The sequence below is a fragment of the Scyliorhinus torazame genome, chromosome 16 (genome assembly GCF_047496885.1).
Source record: "Scyliorhinus torazame isolate Kashiwa2021f chromosome 16, sScyTor2.1, whole genome shotgun sequence".
In the NCBI taxonomy this organism is placed as follows: domain Eukaryota; kingdom Metazoa; phylum Chordata; class Chondrichthyes; order Carcharhiniformes; family Scyliorhinidae; genus Scyliorhinus; species Scyliorhinus torazame.
In genome coordinates, this window is record NC_092722.1 from 98,098,678 (window position 1) to 98,121,080 (window position 22,403).

At 53.7% G+C, this 22,403-nt stretch overlaps 1 protein-coding gene across 1 annotated transcript in view; it reads left to right on the plus strand.

The window, feature by feature from the left end:
- Positions 1-22,403, plus strand: part of LOC140392960 (inorganic pyrophosphatase-like) — a 148,217-nt gene that overhangs the window by 36,456 nt on the left and 89,358 nt on the right. The window contains 1 exon segment of the mRNA XM_072478772.1: positions 16,379-16,444. Coding sequence (XP_072334873.1) covers positions 16,379-16,444 — 66 coding nt within the window.

The window sequence follows — 22,403 nt, forward strand, 5'->3', positions numbered from 1 at the left end:
ACTCCTCTCCATTTCCTGGTTCTGCATTATTAATTGCCCAGTCTCATTCTCTAAGGGGCCTATGTTTACTTTGGTTTCTCCCATCCATTTTATAAATTTATACTGTCCGTTTTTATATTACTTGCACGTTTACCCTCATAGTTTATCATCTTCCTCCTTTTTGTTGGTCATCTTTTGGACATAGACATAGAATTTACAGTGCACAAGGAGGCCATTCGGCCCATCGAGTCTGCACCGGCTCTTGGAAAGAGCACCCTACCCAAGCCCACACCTCCACCCTATCCCCATAACCCAGTAACCCCACCCAACACTAAGGGCAATTTTTGGACACTAAGGGCAATTTAGCAAGGCCAATCCACCTAACCTGCACATCTTTGGACTGTGGGAGGAAACCGGAGCACCCGGAGGAAACCCACGCACACACGGGGAGGATATTCAGACTCCGCACAGACAGCGACCCAAGCCGGAATCGAACCTGGGACCCTGGAGCTGTGAAGCAATTGTGCTACCCACAATGCTACCGTGCTGCCCTTTGTTGGTTTTTAAAACTTTTCCAATCCTCTGGCTCACCTCTTTACCGCATTGTATGTTTTATCTTTCAGCTCAATACTATCTTTAACCTCCTTGATTAACAAAGGTGATTTATCTCCTTCCTCACTCGGATATTTATGAACTATTTTCATAAATATCTGCCATTGCTGATCTTTCGTGCTGAACTCCTTTCACAGTCCACTCCAGCCAACTCTGTCTTTATTCCTTTGTAATTATCCTTCTTTAATTTTAGCGCAGTTGTTTCTGACCCACGGTTCTTATTCTCATACCTGAATGCTAAATTCTACCATGTTATGGTCACTGTTTCCTAGGGGATCTTTTACTCCGAGATTGTTTATTAAACCTGCCTTATTACACATTATCAGATCAAAAATAGCCTGATCATTGGTTGGATCCACCACATATTGTTCAAGGAAACTGTCCCAAATACACAATGAATTCTTCCTCATGGCTACCTCTGCCAATTTGGTTTTCATAATTCACATGCAGATTAAAGTCACCCAAAATTAAAATAGTGCCTTTTTTATGTGCCCTCCTATCTCCTGATTTATTCTCCATCCTACAGTATAGCTGCTGTTTGGAGGCCTGATAGACTACTCACACCAATGTCATCTTCCCGTTGTTATTTCTTCCCTCCACCCATTTGAATTCCACATCGTCTGTTCCAAGATGATTTCTTGCTACCAAAGCTATCCCACTACCCTTTTCTTCCTGCCCGTCCTTATGAAAATTCACATACCCCTGAATATTGAGTTCCCGGCTTTGATCACTTTGTAACCACATCTCGGTAATGGGTATAAAATCAAACACATGATCTCAATTTGTCACGCTAACTCATTTATTTTGCGCCGAATACTACATGCGTTTTAAGTAAAGAGCCATTCATTTTTACAGTTTTTTCCACCACTTTTTATATTATTTACTGCTATTTTTTAATGTTTGTACGCTATCCCTTCCTGTCACACTCTGGGTATCATTACCTAAATTGCTGCCTTGCAATGCTGCCATATCCTTTTTCTTTGTAAGTCTACATATCCTCTCTCCAGAACAATCCCCCCCTCTATTTAGTTTAAAGCCCTCCTTACTTCCCTAGTTATGCTGTTTGCAAGAGCATTGGTCTCAGCACGGTTCAGATGTAGACCGTCCCAATACTACAGCCCCCACTTTCACCAGTACTGATGCCAGTTTCCCACGAACCAAAACGCACTTCTTCCACACTAGTCTTTGAGCCACCTATTCATCTCTCTAATTTTATGCACCCTATGCCAATTTGTGTGCGGCTCAAGTAATAACCCAGAGATTATAACCTTGGCGATTCTATTGTTTAGTTTTGTTGCCTAGCTCCTCAAACTCTATGCAAAACCTCTTTCCTCATTCTACCTATGTCATTGGTACCTACATGGACCACAACAATGGGATCCTCCCCCTCACACTGCAAGTTCCTCACCAGCCCTGAGCATATCCCCAAACCCTAATACTGGGCAACACAACCATCTGGACTCTGGCTCCTTGCTGCAAAGAACAGCGTCTACCCCCTCACTATACTGTGTCCTACTACCACTACATTCTTATGTGCTCCCTCACTTCAATGGCATCCTGTGCCATGGCCAGCTAACTCATCCACTCTCCATACAGCCCCACACTCATCCACACAAACTGAAAGAACCTCAAACCTGTTGGACAATTGCAGAGGTTGACTCTCTTGATCCCCTTATTTGCCTCAGCTGCAGTCACACCCTCCTGTCCCTGACCACTTTCCAAACCAATAAGACCCTATCCTGAAACAGCATCCAGGTAACACTCTCCCTCCCTGGTGTGCCGCAGTATCCACAGCCTCTAGCTCAATGATTCTGCGCCAAAGTTCCTCAAGCTGCAAACACTAATCGCAGATGTGCTTGCCCAGGATCACCAAGTTACCCAGGAACTCCCACATGCTGCAGCCCTGACACATCGCCTGCCCTGTCATCCTTAATGTGCTTTAAATAATTACTTAACTAAATTATTTATGGTGCTTTTTATATATATTCCTGTCTTCAATGTTCTGACATTTACAGCTGTACAGCACACAAACACAATCTGTTCTTAGAGATATTCTTTGATTTATACTCCGTCCAACAAAGTAGCTGTTCGAGTGGTTGGGGGGGGGGCATGAACTATCCCACCAGTGACTTTTTCAGTCTCCATCCAAACTGATTCTACATTTTCATCTTCCAAATCAAAGAACAAAGAAAAGTACAGCACAGGAACAGGCCCTTCGGCCCTCCAAGCCTGTGCCGACCATGCTGCCTATCTAAACTACAATCTTCTACACTTCCTAGGTCCGTATCCCTCTATTCCCATCCTATTCATGTATTTGTCAAGATGCCCCTTAAATGTCACTATCGTCCCTCCTTCCACCACCACCTCCGGCAGCGTGTTCCAGGCACCCACTATACCCTCTGTAAAAAAAAAAAAAAAAAAAAAATGTTTTAATTTAAAAAAAACTTGCCTCGTACATCTCCTCTAAACCTTGCCGCTCGCACCTTAAACCTATGCCCTCTAGTAATTGACCCCTCTACCCTGGGAAAAAGCCTCTGACCAGCCACACTGTCTATGCCCCTCATAACTTTGTAGACCTCTATCCGGTCGCCCCTCAACCTCCATCGTTCTAGTGAGAACAAAACAAGTTTATTCAACCGCTCCTCGTAGCTAATGCCCTCCATACCAGGCAACATCCTGGTAAGTCTCTTCTGCACCCTCTCTAAAGCCTCCACATTCTTCTGGTAGTGTGGCGACTGGTAGTATGGCGACCAGAATTGAACACTATTCTCCAAGTGTGGCCTAACTAAGGCTCTATACAGCTGCAACATGAGTTGCCAATTTTTATACTCAATGCCCCGGCCAATGAAGGCAAGCATGCCGTATGCCTTCTTGACTACCTTCTCCACCTGTGGACTTGTACACCTAGACCTCTCTGACTGTCAATACTCTTGAGGGTTCTATCATTCGCTGTATATTCCCTACCTGTATTAGACCTTCCAAAATGCATTACCTCACATCTGTCCGGATTAAACTCCATCTGCCACCTGTCCGCCCAAATCTCCAAATGATCTAAATCCTGCTGTATCCTCTGACAGTCCTCATCGCTATCGCAATTCCAGCAACCTTTGTGTCGTCCGCAAACTTACTCATCAGACCAGTTACATTTTCCTCCAAATCATTTATTTATACTACGAACAGCAAAGGTCCCAGCACTAATTCCTGCGGAACACCACTAGTCACAGCCCTCCAATCAGAAAAGCACCCTTCTATTGCTACTCTCTGCCTTATATGACCTAGCTAGTTCTGTATCAATCTTTGCAGCTCACCTCTGATCCTGTGTGACTTCACCTTTTGTACCAGTCTGCCATGAGGGACCTTGTCAAAGGCCACTGCCCTACCTGCATCAATCATCTTTGTGACTTCTTCGAAAAACTCTATCAAGTCAGAGATGATATTACAGCTATGATTAAGGAGGGCACGATGGAGGATTCGAGCACTGAGGCAATGTGGGTAGAGCTAAGATATAGGAAGGGTGCACTAACATTGTTGGGACTTTACTACAGGCCTCCCAAAAGCGAGCGTGAAGTAGAGGTACAAATATGTAGACCGATTATAGAAAAATGTCGGAGCAATAGGGTGGTTGTGATGGGAGATTTTAACTTCCCCAACATTGAATGGGACTCGTGTAGTGTTGGACGCGTCGATGGAGCAGAATTTGTAAGGAGCATCAGGAGAGTTTTTTTAGAGCAGTATGTAAATAGTCCAACTCGGGAAGGGGCCATACTGGACCTGGTATTGGGGAATGATCCCGGCCAGGTAGTTCAAGTTTCAGTCGGTGATTACTTTGGGAATAGCAATCACAATTCCGTAAGTTTTAGAATACTCATGGACAAAGACGAGAGTGGTCCTAAAGAAAGAGTGCTAAATTGGGGAAAGGCCAAGTATAACAAAATTCTGCAGGAGCTAGGGAATGTGGATTGGGAGCAGCTGTTTAAGGGTAAATCCACATTTGAAATGTGGGAGTCTTTTAAGGAAAGGTTGATTAGGGTGCAGGACAGACATGTCCCTGTGAAAATGAGGGATAGAAATGGCAAGGTTAGGGAACCATGGATGACAGGTGGAATTGTGAGACTAGCTAAGATGAAAAAGGAAGCATACATAAGATCTAGGCGACTTAAATCTGATGAAGCTTTGGAGGAATATGGGAAAGTAGGACAAATCTCAAACGCGCAATAAAGAGGGCTAAAAGGGGTCATGAAATATCTTTGGCTAACAGGGTTAAGGAAAATCCCAAAGCCTTTTATTTGTATATAAGGAGCAAGAGGGTAACTAGAGAAAGGATTGGCCCACTCCCAAGACAAAAGAGGGAATTTATGCGTGGAGTCAGAGGAAATGAGTACTTTGCATCGGTATTCACCAAGGAGAGGGACATGACAGATGTTGAGGCTAAGGATGGATGTTTAAATACTCTAGGTCAAGTCGGCATAAGGAAGGGGAAAGTTTTGGGTATTCTAAAGGCATTAAGATGGACAAGTCCCCAGGTCCGGATGGGATCTATCCCAGGTTACTGAGGGAAGCGAGGGAAGAAATAGCTGGGGCCTTAACAGATATCTTTGCAGCATCCTTGAGCACGGGTGAGGTCCCGGAGGACTGGAGAATTGCTAATGTTGTCCCTTTGTTTAAGAAGGGTAGCAGGGATAATCCAGGGAATTATAGACCTGTGAGCTTGACGTCAGTGGTAGGCAAACTGTTGGAGAAGATACTGAGGGATAGGATCTATTCACATTTGGAAGAATATAGAGTTATCAGTGATAGGCAGCGTGGTTTTGTGCAGGGAAGGTCATGTCTTACAAACCTAATAGAATTCTTTGAGGAAGTGACAACGTTAATTGATGAGGGAAGGGCTATAGATGTCATATACATGGACTTCAGTAAGGCGTTTGATAAAGTTTCCCATGTCAGGTTGATGGAAAAAGTGAAGTCGTATGGGGTTCAGGGTGTACTAGCTGATGGATAACGAATTGGCTGGGCAACAGAAGACAGACAGTAGTGGTGGAAGGGAATGTCTCAAAATGGAGAAAGGTGACTAGCGGTGTTCCACAGGGATCCGTGCTCGGACCACTGTTGTTTGTGATATACATAAATGATCTGGACGAAGGTATAGGTGGTCTGATTAGCAAGCTTGCAGATGATACTAAGATTGGTGGAGTTGCAGATGGCGAGGAGGACTGTCAGAGAATACAGCAAAATATAGATAGATTGGAGAGTTGGGCAGAGAAATGGCAGATGGAGTTCAATACAGGCAAATGCGAGGTGATGCATTTTGGAAGATCTAATTCAAGAGCAGACTATACGGTCAACGGAAGAGTCCTGGGGAAAATTGATGTCCAGAGAGATCTGGTAGTTCAGGTCCATTGTACCCTGAAGGTGGCAACGCAGGTCGATAGAGTGGTCAAGAATGCATACAGCATGCTTGCCTTCATCGGACGGGGTATTGAGTACAAGAGTTGGCAGGTCATGTTACAGTTGTATAGGACTTTGGTTAGCCCACATTTGGAATACTGCGTGCAGTTCTGGTCGCCACATTACCAGAAGGATGTGGATACTTTAGAGAGGGTGCAGAGGAGGTTCACCAGGATGTTGCCTGGTATGGAGGGTGCTAGCTATGAAGAAAGGTTGAGTAGATTAGGATTGTTTTCGTTGGAAAGACGGAGGTTGAGGGGGGACCTGATTGAGGTCTACAAAATTATGAGAGGTATGGACAGGGTGGATAGCAACATGCTTTCTCCAAGAGTGGGGGTGTCAATTACAAGGGGTCACGATTTCAAGGTGAGGGGGGGAAAGTTTAAGGGAGATGTGCGTGGAAAGTTCTTTACGCAGAGGATGGGGGGTGCCTGGAACGCTTTGCCAGCGGAGGTGGTAGAGGCGGGCACAATAGCATCATTTAAGATGCATCTAGACAGATATATGAACGGGCGGGGAACAAAGGGAAGTAGATCCTTGGAAAATAGAAGACAGGTTTAGATAAAGGACCTGGATCGGCGCAGGCTGGGAGGGCCGAAGGGCCTGTTCCTGTGCTGTAATTTTCTTTGTTCTTTGTTCTAAGTCAGTGAGACACAACCTCCCCTTCACAAAACCGTGCTGCCTCTCACTACAAACATCTCACTCTGTCATATTCAATTTATATCCCGAAAACCGGCCAAATTCCCCCCAAATCGCCATAATTTCACCTGCCCCTGGATCTGATACTTATAAGAGCAGGTCGTCCGCATACAGCGAGACTCTTATGTTCCACCGCCCCCCCCGAGCCAGCCCCTTGAAGCTCTCAGAGCAATTGCCAGCGGTTCTTTAGCTAACGCAAACAGCAGTGGGGAGAGGGAACATCCCTGTCTTGTCCCCCGGTGCAGTCTAAAATAGCCCAAGGTCATCCTATTCGCACCCGCTTATTCATTAAAATCGCCACCCCTCTAGTCTTGGTGTGCAGCCCCGAATGAAAGACCTGACTGACCCAACCCTTCCTTAGCCTGACTTGATCCGTCACTTTCAGGTGCGTCTCCTGCAGCATTACCACGTCCTCCTTCAGAGCCCTCAGATGCGCGAACACACCTGCCCTCTTAACCAGCCCATTCAACCCACTAACATTCCAAGTGATCAGCCCAACTAAGGGGAGCACCGTGCCCCCCCCCCCCCCCCCCCGCCGATCAGTCATCCCCTTTCCTGGGCCCGCCTCCAGGCCATGTGCCGTGCATCCATCGGCCTGCCTCCTGGCAGCCCCCAACCCAATCTCCTCTCTGTCCCAAATCCTAAGTCCCTCCCTCGTCAGCAGAGTAACCCCCCCCGCCTAGCACTTTGTAACCTAACCCCTGCCATATATTGATCATATACACCCCCCCCTCACTGTGCTTCCGTAGACTAGCTCACCCAGCTAGCCTGATGGCCCTCGCCTCTGATGCCAAGAAGTCTCCCACCTATTGTTCCCTCACTCCCCTCTTTCCCCCCCCCCGCCCATCGAAACTACTTCCCTCATCAAACCGACCGCAAACAATCCCCTAGTTACCATACAAGACAACCCAGAACAAAAACCCACAACGAACCCCGCCAATAGTGCAAATTAAAGTAATAAAAAGTAAAAAGCCACCCCCACCAAAACACCGAAAACCCATAGAATCGAATAACTTTTACTTCCCCCATCTTCACTCAAACTCAAATGCAGAAGATAAACGACAATCAAAACGTATAAACGTCACTCAGAAAAGCTACAACTAAAAACAGAAAGTTCTCAGTTCAGCACCAGCCGTTTCTTCTTGGCAAAGTTCATCGCGTCTTCGAGCAACTCAAAATAATGGTGCTGGTCCTCGTGCGTGACCCAAAGACGTCCTGGGTATAGCAGCCCAAATTTCACCTTCTTCTTAAACAGGATCGCCTTAACTTGATTGAAGCCTGCCCTCCTTCTGGCCACTTCCACGCTCAGATCCTGATAGACACGCAATATGCTACTGTCCCATTTGCAGCTCCGCGTACGCTTGGCCCACTGGAGAACACACGCCTTGTCCAAATATCTGTGGAACCGGACCACCATCGCCATTGGTGGGGGGGGCGGGGGGGCACTGGCTGCGGCTTCCTTGCCATCACCCTGTACGCCTCCAACGGTCGGGGAAAAGTCCCTTCCCCCAAAAAACTTCTGAAACACAACTCGCCACAAACGCGCCAGCATCAGCCCCCTCAGCCCCTTCAGGGAGACCGACAATTCGTAAGTTCTGCCGCGAGCTCTATTCTCCAGATCTTCCACCTTCTCCAGCAGCCTCTTTTGCTGATCCTTCAGCATCCCCACCTCCAGCTCCACCACCGTTTGGTGCTCCTCCTGGTCCGCCAACACTTTCTCCAGCTTCTGAATCGTCCGATCCTGGGCATCCAGCCTGCGCTCCAGCCGATCGATCGATTCCTTTATCGGGTCAAGACAGTCCCATTTCTGTCTAGCAAAGCCCTCTTGGATGACCTGCATCAGCTCCTTCGTTGATGGTTGGGCCGTCGCAGCAGGGGTCCGAACATCAGCCGCAACCTCCACCCAGCCCTTGCTTATCTTCTTATTTCTTCCTTTTCGGTCCCTTGGGGTTCTCCGTTCCATGCACCAATGTGTGGATCCAGTACCAAATTATCTGCGCCTTCAAAGCCAGTCTCAAAACCACAAAAAAGTCAGGGAAAGAGGTCCAAAAGTCTGGCCAGAGCGGCAGCCACCAAATGTGCAACTTACTCCCTCAACCGACACCGGAAAAACCATAAAATGAAAGAGAATTCAAGTAAAAAGCTTTTAATTCCGGCCAAAACGTTATAAAAGTTCAGCATAACTTTGGTTTTGTTCTCAGTGCTTCTATTTATGAAACTCAGGATCCCATATGCTTTCTTTTTTGTTATAAACATTTTATTGAGGTATTTATGGTTTTATAACAACAACAGAATAAACAATGTACATGAAAATATAAACATAGTGCAAAAGCCATCATCCTCCCTTACAGGTCCCACCTTTACTAACCCCCTACTCTAAACTACACTATACACCACACACTTCTGCTGACAGTTCATTTTCCCCAAAGAAGTCGGCGAACGGCTGCCACCTCCGGACGAACCGTAACATTGACCCTCTCAGGGCGAACTTTATTTTCTCCAGACAGAGAAAGCTAGCCACGTCAGTTAGCCAGGTCTCCGACTTCGGGGGCTTTGAGTCCCTCCAAGCTAATAATATCCGTCTCCGGGCTACCAGGGTAGCAAAGGCTAGAACGTCTGACTCTCTCCTCCTGGATTCCCGGGTCTTCTGACACTCCGAAAATCGCCACCTCTGGACTCGGTGCCACCGTTGTTTACAACACCTTGGACGTGACATCTGCAAACCCCTGCCAGAATCCCCTTAGCTTCGGGCATGCCCAGAACATATGGACATGGTTCGCTGGCTCTACCGCACACCTTGCACACCTATCTTCTACACCAAAGAACCTGCTCATCCGGGCCTCTGTCATGTGAGCCCGGTGAACGACCTTGAACTGTATCAGGCTGAGCCTGGCGCATGATGTGGACGCGTTGACTCTACTCAGAGCGTCCACCCACAGACCATCCTCAATCTCTCCTCCTAACTCCTTCCCACTTGCGATTCAACTCCTCGGCCTGCGTCTCTTCTGACCACATGAGTTCCTTGTAAATGTCAGAAACCTTCCCTTCTCCCACCCACATTCTGGAAACTACCTTATCCTGTATCTCCCTTGGCGGTAGGAGCGGGAAGATTGAGACCTGCATGCGTAGGAAGTCCCGCGCCTGCAGGTACCTAAACTCATTTCCTCTCGTCGATGCAAATTTCTCCTCCAGCTCCCTCAGGCTAGAAAATCTCCCCTCCATAAACATATCTCCCATCCTCTCAATCCCTGCTCTTTGCCATCTCTGGAAACCTCCATCCATCCTTCCCGGGGCAAACCGGTGACTATTGCAGATTGGGGACCAGACCGAATCTCCCTCCGCTCCCACATGTCTCCTCCACTGCCCTCAGACTCTCAGGGCCGCCACCACCACGGGGCTGGTGGGGTACCGTGCCGGTGGGAACGGCAAAGGCGCTGTTAACAGTGCACCCAAACTAGTGTCCTTGCGTGATGCCGTCTCCACTCGCTTCCACACCGACAGAGCCCCCCCCCCCCCCCCCCCCCCCCCCCCCGCCCACCACCCATTTCCTAATCATGGCTATATTCGCCGCCCAATAATAATTACTAAAGTTCAGCGCCAGCCCGCCCTCCCCCCAGCTCCACTCCAACATCCCCTTTTTTACTCGCGGGGTCTTACCCACCCATACAAAGCCAGTGATCACCTTATTGACCCGTTTAAAGAAGGACCATGGAATAAAGATGGGGAGACACTGAAACACAAACAGGAATCTCGGGAGGACCGTCATTTTCACTGTCTGCACCCTCCCAGCTAGTGACAACGGGATCGCATCCCACCTTCGGAAATCGTCCTTCATTTGGTCTACTAATCGGGCCAAATTTAGCTTGTGCAGCCATTCCCGTGCCAGGTATCGAAAACTTCCCCCACCACCCTAAACGACAGCTCCCCCAATCGCCTCTCCTTCCCCCTCGCCTGGATCGCAAACATCTCTCTTTTCCCCATATTCAGTTTATAACCTGAAAACCGGCCAAATTGCCCCCAGTATCCTCATAATTTCTTCCATCCCTTCTAGTGGGTCCGAAACATATAGGAACAGGTCGCCTGCGTACAGCGAGACTGTGTTCCAAACCCCCCCCCGGACCAGCCCCTTGAGGCTCTCCGTGCAATTGCCAGCGGCTCTATAGCCAACGCAAACAGCAGTGGGGAGAGGGGGCATCCCTGTCTCGTCTCCCAATGCAGCCTGAAATAGTCCGATGTTGACCTGTTTGTCTGAACACTTGCCACGGGCTCCTGATACAGCAGCCTGACCCAGTCGATGAAGCCCCGTCCAAATCCAAACCGCCCCAGCACCTCCCACAGATATTCCCATTCCACCCGATCAAATGCCTTCTCTGTGTCCATTGCGACCACCACCTCCACATTCCCTCCCTTCTGGGGGCATCATGATCGCATTTAGCAACCTTTTTACGTTGGCCGCCAACTGCCTACCTTTAACGAATCCTGTCTGGTCCTCCCCAATCACCTCCGGAACGCAGTCTTCAATTCTAGAGGACAAGATTTTGGCCAACAGTTTGGCATCTACATTCAGTAGATGTAGTTCCGGGTCCTTGTCCCACTTCCGGGTCAATGAGATAGTGGCCTGTGACATCATCGGGAGAAGCACCCATGCTCCCTTGCCTCTTTGAATGTCCTCATCAACAGCAACTCCAATATCCCAGAGAACTTTTTATAAAACTCCACTGGGTACCCGTCCGGCCCCGGGGCTTCACCCGACTGCATGGCCTTCAGCCCCTCTGCTATTTCCTCCAACCCGATCGGGGCCCCAGCCCTTCTACCAAACCCCCATCCACCTTCGGGAACTTTAGCCCCCCTAATAAATGCCTCATCCCCTCCGGCCCAGCTGGGGGTTCCAACTCGTACAACCTGCTGTAAAACTCCTTGAACGCCTTACTAACCCCTACTGAATCTCTGACCAGGTTCCCGTCCCCTACTTTCCCTATCTCCCTGGCTGCCTCCCTCTTTCTAAGCTGCTGCGCGAGCATTCTGCTGGCCTTCTCTCCATATTCATAAATCGCCCCCCTCGCCTTCCTCAGCTGCTCCACCGCCTTCCCTGTAGTTAACAAGCCAAACTCCGCCTGTAGCTTCCGTTGCTCCCTTAGAAGCCCTGCCTCTGGGGACTCCGCATTCCTCCTGTCGACCTGTAATATCTCCTTTATCAGTGGATCCGTCTCTGCTCTGTCTACCTTCTCCCTGTGTCCGTATCGAGATCAGCTGCCCTCTAACCACCGCCTTCAATGCCTCCCAGGCCACCGCCGCCGAAACTTCACCTGTGTCATTAACTACCAGGTAGTTCTGAATACATTTCCTCAGCCGCCCGCACACCTCTTCATCAACTAAAAGTCCCACATCCAGGCTCCCTTGCGGGCGCTGGCTACTCTCCTTACTAACCTGTAGGTCAACCCAGGTCTGAGATTGTGATCGCCGAATACCCCGTGTCCACTACCCCTGTCAGTAGAGCCCTGTTCAGAATAAAAAAAGTCAACCCTGGAATATACTTTGTGCATATGTGAATAGAAGGAGAACTCCTTCTCTCTCGGCTGCCCAAATCTCCCTGGATCCACCCCCCCCCCCCCATTTGCTCCATAAACCTCTTTAGCTCCTTTGCCATTGCTGGCACCCTGCCTGTCCTTGAGCTCGACCGGTCTAGCCCAGGGTCGATGATGTGTTAAAGTTCCCCTCCCCATGACCAACTTATGCAGATCCAGGTCCGGGATCTTCCCCAACATCCTCTTTATAAATTTCACATCATTCCAATTTGCCGCGTACACATTCACGAATACCACCGGAAGCTCTTCCAGCTTCCCACTGATCATAATGTACCGGCCTCCCACATCCGCAACTATTCTTCCCGCCTCGAATGACACTCGCTTGTTAATCAGGATCGTGACCCCTCTAGTCTTAGAGTCAGCCCCGAGTGGAAAAACCTGTCCGACCCATCCCTACCTTAATCTAATCAGTTACTCTAAGGTGCGTCTCCTGTAACATTACCACGTCCGCCTTCAGTCCCCTCAAATGCGTGAACACGTGCCCTCTTAACCGGCCCATTTAGCCCTCTTGCGTTCCAGGTGATCAGCCTGGTTGGGGGGATTATCGCCCCCCCCCCCCCCCCCCCCCCGCCCCCTCGCCGATCAGCCATCACCTTTCTTGGGCCAGTCTCCAGCCTGTGCCCCACGCGTCAGCCGCCCTGCCCCCAGTAACAGCACTATGTAAACCAACCCCTTCAACAAGCATAATATCTGCTCACCCCCCACTGTGCTTCTGTAAGCTAGCCCGCCCAGCTAGCTTGGTGACCCCCGCCCATGGCGCCAGACATTCTCCCACCTATTGTTCCCCCCCCATTCATACACACATATTTAAAAGAAAAACAATCCCAACACAATTGCCCGAAAAAAACCACGAAAAACAAAGAAAAGATCAAACGGAAGATCCAACATCTAACATTCATACCTCCATCTCCCATCAGTGCAAATGTAAATTTTAACTCGCACAGCTCTGCAACAAGCCCCAGATCAATACCGAAGGCATTACAAATGACGTCCGAAAAACAAGAAACTTTTTTTTTAAACATAATCGCTGCAACACCTCAGTCTGCCACCAGCCTTTTCCTTCTAGCGAATTCCATCGCTTCCTCGGGCGACTCAAAATAAAAATGTTGCTCCTCATACGTGACCCAAAGACGGGCCGGATACAGCAGTCCAAACTTAACCTTTTTCTTGAAAAAGGGTCGACTTTATCTGGTTGAACCCCGCTCTTCTCCTGGCCACCTCCACACTCAGATCCTGATTGATCCGCAGGATACTATTCTCCTATTTACAGCTCCGTGTCTGCCTGGCCCACTGTAAAATACGCTCCTTGTCCAAGTACCTGTGGAATCTCACCACCATTTCCCACGGGGAGAGGGGGGAAAGAGGGGAGGGTGGTCCCCCCCACACGCGGCTTCCTCGCAAGCGCTCTGTGAGCCCTGACCACCTCCAAGGGTCGGGAGAACGTCACATCCCCCAGTAACTTCTCGAACATGCCTGCTATGTATGCCCCTGCATCCATTCCTTCGGACCCCTCCGGGAGACCAACGATTCTTAAGTTCTGCCAGCGGGACCTATTCTCTAGGTTCTCCACCTTCTCCAGGAGCCTTTTCTGCTGGTCTCTCAGCATCCCCACCTCCAACTCCACTGCTGTTTGATGTTCCTCCTGCTCAGCCAGCACCATGTCCACTTTCTGGATCGGCCGGTCTTGAGCATCCCGTCTAAGTTCCAGTGGCGCAATCGATTCCTTAATTGGGTCCAAGCATTCCTGTTTCTGCTTGGCGAAGCCCTCCTGAATGAACTGCATCAGCTGCTCCGTCGACCGCTGGGTCATCAAGCCAGGATCCCGGTCGTCTGCCATGCTTTTTCCCGCTGCAGCTTCAGCCCAAGCCTTCTCTGTTCGCCTATTTCTTCCTTTGCGAGCACTTCTGGTCCGCCTCTCCATGCACTGATGTAGGAATCCACTTCGCAATTGCCTCCACCATCAATTTACCAAATCAAGTCTGACACAAAAATCTGGAAATAGGTCCAAAGGTCCGACCCGAGCTGGAGCCACCAAATGTGCGACCTACTCCTTCATAGCTGTCACCGGATCGTCCCCCATATGCTTTCTTCACCATTCTCTCTGTCTTGCCTTCAAAGATCGATGCACATGAACCCCCAGCTCCACCTGTCCCTGCGCAAACTTTCGAACTTTGCCAAGAAGCCTTTATTGCCTCTCCCTATCCTTCCTGTCATAAGAACTAGGAGCAGGAGTAGGCCATCTGGCCCCTCGAGCCTGCTCCACCATTCAATGAGATCATGGCTGATCTTTTGTGGACTCAGCTCCACTTTCCGGCCCGAACACCATAACCCTTAATCCCTTTATTCTTCAAAAAACTATCTATCTTTATCTTAAAAACATTTAATGAAGGAGCCTCTACTGCTTCACTGGGCAAGGAATTCCATAGATTCACAACCCTTTGGGTGAAGAAGTTCCTCCTAAACTCAAGTCCTAAATCTACTTCCCCTTATTTTGAGGCTATGCCCCCTAGTTCTGCTTTCACCCGCCAGTGGAAACAACCTGCCCGCATCTATCCTATCTATTCCCTTCATAATCTTATATGTTTCTATAAGATCCCCCCTCATCCTTCTAAATTCCAACGAGTACAGTCCCAGTCTACTCAACCTCTCCTCGTAATCCAACCCCTTCAGCTCTGGGATTAACCTAGTGAATCTCCTCTGCACACCCTCCAGTGCCAGTACGTCCTTTCTCAAGTAAGGAGACCAAAACTGAACACAATACTCCAGGTGTGGCCTCACTAACACCTTATACAATTGCAGCATAACCTCCCTAGTCTTAAACTCCATCCCTCTAGCAATGAAGGACAAAATTCCATTTGCCTTCTTAATCACCTGTTGCACCTGAAAACCAACTTTCTGCGACTCATGCACTAGCACACCCAGGTCTCTGCACAGCAGCATGTTTTAATATTTTATCATTTAAATAATAATCCCTTTTGCCGTTATTCTTACCAAAATGGATAACCTCACATTTGTCAACATTGTATTCCATCTGCCAGACCCTTAGCCTATCCAAATCCCTCTGCAGACTTCCAGTATCCTCTGCACTTTTTGCTTTACCACTCATCTTAGTGTCGTCTGCAAACTTGGACACATTGCCCTTGGTCCCCAACTCCAAATCATCTATGTAAATTGTGAACCGTTGTGGGCCCAACACTGATCCCTGAGGGACACCACTAGCTACTGATTGCCAACCAGAGAAACACCCATTAATCCCCACTCTTTGCTTTCTATTAATTAACCAATCCTCTATCCATGCTACTACTTTCCCCTTAATGCCATGCATCTTTATCTTATGCAACAACCTTTTGTGTGGCACCTTGTCAAAGGCTTTCTGGAAATCCAGATATACCACATCCATTGGCTCCCCGTTATCTACCGCACTGTTAATGTCCTCAAAAAATTCCACTAAATTAGTTAGGCACGACCTGCCCTTTATGAACCCATGCTGCGTCTGTCCAATGGGACAATTTCCATCCAGATGCCTCGCTATTTCTTCCTTGATGATAGATTCCAGCATCTTCCCTACTACCGAAGTTAAGCTCACTGGCCTATAATTACCCGCTTTCTGCCTACCTCCTTTTTTAAACAGTGGTGTCACGTTTGCTAATTTCCAATCCGCCGGGACCACCCCAGAGTCTAGTGAATTTTGGTAAATTATCACTAGTGCATTTGCAGTTTCCCGAGCCATCTCTTTTAGCACTCTGGGATGCATTCCATCAGGGCCAGGAGTCATAGTTCATCACTTCACAGTTCTCTGTATCACATTCCATCTGCCATCTGCCCTCCTATCCTGTTAGAATTAATTGGTATCATCCTCACTGAGCCACTCTTCCACATTGGCCGTCTTCATGCCTCGCGCCTCCTCACAACCCCTCCCCAGCCCACTTCATTCTTTTTCAGAGCACCTCATATTGTTGCTTCTGAGAATTCCTTATGATATATTGTTGCCTATACCATGGCACCCAATTGGAGGTAATAAACAACCATTTCAAATCTGAATTGCTGTTCTATTTCAGGGTATGTTCCAGAGGAGAGGTTATCCAGGTCAAAGTTCTGGGGACGCTGGCAGGGTGTGACGAGGGGTTTTCTGTACGGGATTTTGGTGGGCATTTTTTCATGCGTGGTCGCCAGGTGGCATTATGGGGGTTTATGGTTGGGGTCACGGTCGGAGTGGGGTCTTAGGGGGTTGTAGTGGGGGGGGGATTTGGTGGTGGTGACATGGTTGGGGTGCGGGCACACTATGTCAATGGGCAGGAACTGTGGGTTTGGGGTGGGTAGCATAAGGAGGTATGGGCCCCTGCTTCCCCCCCCTTCTTCCCCCCCCTTCTCCCCCCCCCCTTCCCCCCCCCTTCTCCCCCCCTTCTCCCCCCCCTTCTCCCCCTCCCCTTCTTCCCCCCCCCTTCTTCCCCCCCTTCTTCCCCCCCTCTTCCCCCCTTCTTCCCCCCTTCCCCCCTTCTTCCCCCCCCTTCTTCTCCTCCCCCCTCTCCTCCCCCTTCTTCTCCTCCCCCTTCTTCTCCTCCCCCTTCTCCGCCCCCCTTCTTCTCCTCCCCCCTTCTTCTCCTCCCCCCCTTCTTCTCCTCCCCCCTTCTCCTCCCCCCTTCTCCTCCCCCCCCTTCTTCTCCTCCCCCCTTCGTCTCCCCCCCGCTTCTTCCCCCCCTTCTTCTCCCCCCTTCTTCTCCCCCCTTCTTCTCCCCCCTTCTTCTCCCCCCTCTTCTTCTCCCCCCCTTCTTCTCCCCCCCTTCTTCTCCCCCTTCTTCTCCCCCCTTCTTCTCCCCCCCTTCTTCTCCCCCCGCTTCTTCTCCCCCCCTTCTTCTCCCCCCTTCTTCTCCCCCCTTCTTCTCCCCCCCCTTCTTCTCCCCCTCCCCTTCTTCTCCCCCCCCCTTCTCCCCCCCCCTTCTCCCCCCCCTTCTCCCCCCCTTCTCCCCCCCCTTCTCCCCCCCCCTTCTCCCCCCCCCTTCTCCCCCCCCTTCTCCCCCCCTTCTCCCCCCCTTCTTCCCCCCCTTCTCCCCCTCCCCTTCTTCCCCCCCTTCTTCCCCCCCTTCTCCCCCTCCCCTTCTTCCCCCCTTCTTCCCCCCCCTTCTTCCCCCCCTTCTTCCCCCCCTTCTTCCCCCCTTCTTCCCCCCCTTCTTCTCCTCCCCCTTCTTCTCCTCCCCCTTCTTCTCCTCCCCCCTTCTTCTCCTCCCCCCTTCTTCTCCTCCCCCCTTCTTCTCCTCCCCCCCTTCTCCTCCCCCCCTTCTCCTCCCCCCCCTTCTTCTCCTCCCCCCCTTCTTCTCCCCCCCCTTCTTCCCCCCCCTTCTTCTCCCCCCCTTCTTCTCCCCCCCTTCTTCTCCCCCCCTTCTTCTCCCCCCCTTCTTCTCCCCCCTCTTCTTCTCCCCCCTTCTTCTCCCCCCCTTCTTCTCTCCCCCCTTCTTCTCCCCCCCTTCTTCTCCCCCCCCTTCTTCTCCCCCCCCTTCTTCTCCCCCCCTTCTTCTCCCCCCCTTCTTCTCCCCCCTTCTTCTCCCCCCCTTCTTCTCCCCCCCTTCTCTCCCCCCTTCTTCTCCCCCCTTCTTCTCCCCCCCCCTTCTTCTCCCCCCCCCTTCTTCTCCTCCCCCCCTTCTTCTCCCCCCCTTCTTCCCCCCCCTTCTTCCCCCCCTTCTTCTCCCCCCTTCTTCTCCCCCCCTTCTTCTCCCCCCCTTCTTCTCCCCGCCCTTCTTCTCCCCCCCTTCTCTCCCCCCCCCTTCTTCTCCCCTTCTTCTCCCCCCCTTCTTCTCCCCGCCCTTCTTCTCCCCCCCTTCTTCTCCCCCCCCCATTCTCTCCCCCTTCTTCTCCCCCCCTTCTTCTCCCCCCTTCTTCTCCCCCCTTCTCCCCCCTTCTTCTCCCCTTCTTCTCCCCCCCCTTCTTCTCCCCCCCCTTCTTCTCCCCCCCCTTCTTCTCCCCCCCTTCTTCTCCCGCCCTTCTTCTCCACCCTTCTTCCCCCCCCTCCCCCCTCCCTCCCTCCCCCCTTCTTCCCCTCCCCCCATTCTCCCCTCCCCCCCTTCTTCCCCTCCCCCTTCTTCCCCTCCCCTTCTTCCCCCCCCTCCTTCTTCCCCTCCCCTCCCCATTCTTCCCATCCCCCCCCTTCTTCCACTCCCCCCCTTCTTCCCCTCCCCCCCCTTCTTCCCTCCTTCCCCTCCTCCCCCTTCTTCCCCTCCTCCCCCTTCTTCCCCTCCCCCCTCTCCCCTCCCCCCCCCTTCTTCCCCTCCCCCTTCTTCCCCTCCCCCCTTCTCCCCTCCCCCCTTCTTCCCCTCCCCCCTTCTTCCCCTCCCCCCTTCTTCCCCCCCTTTTCCCCTCCCCCCTTCTTCCCCTCCCCCCTTCTTCCCCTCCCCCTTCTTCCCCTCCCCCCCTTCTTCCCCTCCCCCCCTTCTTCCCCCTCCCCCTTCTTTCCCCTCCCCCCTTCTTCCCCTCCCCCCTTCTTCCCCTCCCCCTCTTCCCCTCACCCCCTTCTTCCCCTCCCCCTTCTTCCCCTCCCCCCTTCTTCCCCTCCCCCCTTCTTCCCCTCCCCCCTTCTCCCCTCCCCCTTCTTCCCTCCCCTCCCCTCTTCTTCCCCTCCCCCCTTCTTTCCCACCTTCTCTCCACCCTTTTCTCCCCCCCCTTCTTCCCCCCTCCCTCCCTCCCACCCTCCCTCCCCCCTCCCTCCCTCCCCCCTCCCTCCCTCCCTCCCCCCTCCCTCCCTCCCTCCTCCCCCCTCCCTCCTCCCTCCCCCCTCCCTCCTCCCTCCCCCCTTCTTCCCCTCCCTCCCTCCCCCCTTCTTCCCCTCCCTCCCTCCCCCCTTCTTCCCCTCCTCCCTCCCCCCTTCTTCCCCTCCCTCCCTCCCCCTTCTTCCCCTCCCTCCCTCCCCCTTCTTCCCCTCCCCCCCTTCTTCCCCTCCCCCCTTCTTCCCCTCCCCCCTTCTTCTCCCCCTTCTTCTCCCCCCTTCTTCTCCCCCCTTCTTCTCCCCCCCTTCTTCTCCCCCCCTTCTCTCCCCCCCTTCTTCTCCCCCTTCTTCTCCCCCCCTTCTTCTCCCCCCCTTCTTCTCCCCCCCCTTCTTCTCCCCCCTTCTTCTCCCCCCTTCCTCTCCCCCTTCCTCTCCCCCTTCCTCTCCCCCCTTCCTCTCCCCCCTTCTTCTCCCCCCCCCTTCTTCCCCCCCTTCCTCCCCCCTTCTCCCCCTCTTCTTCCCCCCTTCTTCCCTCTTCTTCCCCCCTCCCTCCCTACCCCCTTCTTCCCCTCCCCCCCTTCTTCCCCTCCCCCCCTTCTTCCCCTCCCCCCCCCCCTTCTTCCCCTCCCCCTTCTTCCCCCCCCCTTCTTCCCCCCCCCCTCTTCCCCTCCCCCCTTCTTCCCCTCCCCTCCCCTTCTTCCCTCCCCTCCCCCCTTCTTCCCCCCCCTTCTTCCCCTCCCCCCTTACTTCCCCTCCCCCTTCTTCCCCTCCCTCCCCCTTCTTTCCCTCCCTCCCCCTTCTTCCCCCCCTCTTCCCCCCCTTCTTCCCCCTTCTTCCCCCTTCTTCCCCCCTTCTTCCCCCCTTCTTCCCCCCTTCTTCCCCCCTTCTTCCCCCCCCTTCTTCCCCCCCCTTCTTCCCCCCCCCTTCTTCCCCCCCTTCTTCTCCCCCCTTCTTCTCCTCCCCCCTTCTTCTCCCCCTTTCTTCTCCCCCCCCTCTTCTCCCCCCCTTCTTCTCCCCCCCTTCTTCTCCCCCCCTTCTTCTACCCCTTCTCCCCCCCCTTCTTCCCCCCTCCCTCCCTTCCCCTCCCCCCTTCTTCCCCTCCCCCCCTTCTTCCCCTCCCCCCTTCTTCCCCTCCCCCTTCTTCCCCTCCCCCCCTTCTCCCCTCCCTCCCTTCTTCCCCTCCCCCCCCTTCTTCCCCTCCCCCCCCCTTCTTCCCCTCCCCCCCCTTCTTCCCCTCCCCCCCCCTTCTTCCCCTCCCCCCCCTTCTTCCCCTCCCCCCTTCTTCCCCTCCCCCCCTTCTTCCCCTCCCCCCGTCCTTCCCCTCCCCCCCCTTCTCCCCCTTCTTCCCCTCCCCCCCTTCTCCCCCCTTCTTCCCCCCCCTTCTTCCCCCCCTTCTCCCCCCTTCTTCCCCCCCCCTTCTTCCCCTTCTTCCCCTCCCCCCCTTCTTCCCCCCCCTCTTCCCCCTCCCCCTTCTTCCCCTCCCCCCTTCTTCCCCTCCCCCCCTTCTTCCCCTCCCTCCCCCTTCTTCCCCTCGCCCCCTTCTTCCCCTCACCCCCCTCCTTCCCCCTCCCCCCTTCTTCCCCCCCTTCTTCCCCCCTTCTCCCCCCCTTCTTCCCCCCTTCTTCCCCCCCCCCTTCTTCCCCCCCCCTTCTTCCCCCCCTTCTCCCCCCCTTCTCCTCCCCCTTCTTCTCCCCCCCTTCTTCCCCCCCTTCTCCTCCCCCTTCTTCTCCCCCCCTTCTTCTCCCCCCCTTCTTCTCCCCCCCTTCTTCTCCCCCCCTTCTTCTCCCCCCCCTTCTTCTCCCCCCCTTCTCCCCCCTTCTTCCCCTCCCCCCTTCTTCCCCTCCCCCCTTCTTCCCCTCCCCCTTCTTCCCCTCCCCCCTTCTTCCCCTCCGTCCCCCTTCTTCCCGTCCCCCTTCTTCCCGTCCCCCCTTCTTCCCGTCCCCCCCCTTCTTCCCTCCCCCCCTTCTTCCCCTCCCCCCCCTTCTTCCCCCTCCCCCCTTCTTCCCCTCCCCCCCTTCTTCCCTCCTCCCCCTTCCCCTCCCCCCTTCTTCCCCTCCCCCTTCTTCCCCTCCCCCTTCTTCCCCTCCCCCTTCTTCCCCCCCCCTTCTTCCCCTCCCCCCTTCTTCCCCTCCCCCCTTCTTCCCCTCCCCCCCTTCTTCCCCTCCCCCCCTTCTTCCCTCCCCCCTTCTTCCCCTCCCCCCCTTCTTCCCCTCCCCCTTCTTCCCCCCTTCTTCCCCCCTTCTTCCCCCCCTTCTCCCCCTTCTTCCCCCCCTCCCTCCCTCCCCCCCTCCCTCCTCCCCCCCTCCCTCCCTCCCCCCCTTCTTCCCCTTCCCCCCTTCTTCCCCTCCCCCCTCTTCCCCTCCCCCCCCCTTCTTCCCTCCCCCCCTTCTTCCCCTCCCCCCCTTCTTCCCCTCCCCCTTCTTCCCCTCCCCCTTCTTCCCCTCCCCCCCTTCTTCCCCTCCCTCCCTTCTTCCCCTCCCCCCCTTCTTCCCCTCCCCCCCCTTCTTCCCCTCCCCCCCCTTCTTCCCCTCCCCCCCCTTCTTCCCCTCCCCCCCCTTCTTCCCCTCCCCCCCTTCTTCCCCTCCCCCCCTTCTTCCCCTCCCCCGTCCTTCCCCTCCCCCCCTTCTCCCCCCTTCTTCCCCTCCCCCCCTTCTCCCCCCTTCTTCCCCCCCCTTCTTCCCCCCCCTTCTCCCCCCCTTCTTCCCCCCCTTCTTCCCCCTTCTTCCCCTCCCCCCTTCTTCCCCCCCCTCTTCCCCTCCCCCTTCTTCCCCTCCCCCCTTCTTCCCCTCCCCCCCTTCTTCCCCTCCCTCCCCCTTCTTCCCCTCGCCCCCTTCTTCCCCTCACCCCCTCCTTCCCCTCCCCCCTTCTTCCCCCCCTTCTTCCCCCCCTTCTTCCCCCCCTTCTTCCCCCCTTCTTCCCCCCCCCTTCTTCCCCCCCCCTTCTTCCCCCCCTTCTTCCCCCCCTTCTCCCCCCCCTTCTCCTCCCCCTTCTTCTCCCCCCTTCTTCCCCCCCTTTCTCCTCCCCCTTCTTCTCCCCCCCTCTTCTCCCCCCCTTCTTCTCCCCCCCTTCTTCTCCCCCCCCTTCTTCTCCCCCCCCCTTCTTCTCCCCCCCCCTTCTTCTCCCCCCTTCTTCCCCTCCCCCCTTCTCCCCTCCCCCCTTCTTCCCTCCCCCTTCTTCCCCTCCCCCCCTTCTTCCCCTCCGTCCCCCTTCTTCCCGTCCCCCCTTCTTCCCGTCCCCCCCTTCTTCCCGTCCCCCCCCTTCTTCCCCTCCCCCCCCTTCTTCCCCTCCCCCCCCCTTCTTCCCCTCCCCCTTCTTCCCCTCCCCCCCTTCTTCCCCTCCTCCCCCTTCCCCTCCCCCCTTCTTCCCCTCCCCCTTCTTCCCCTCCCCCT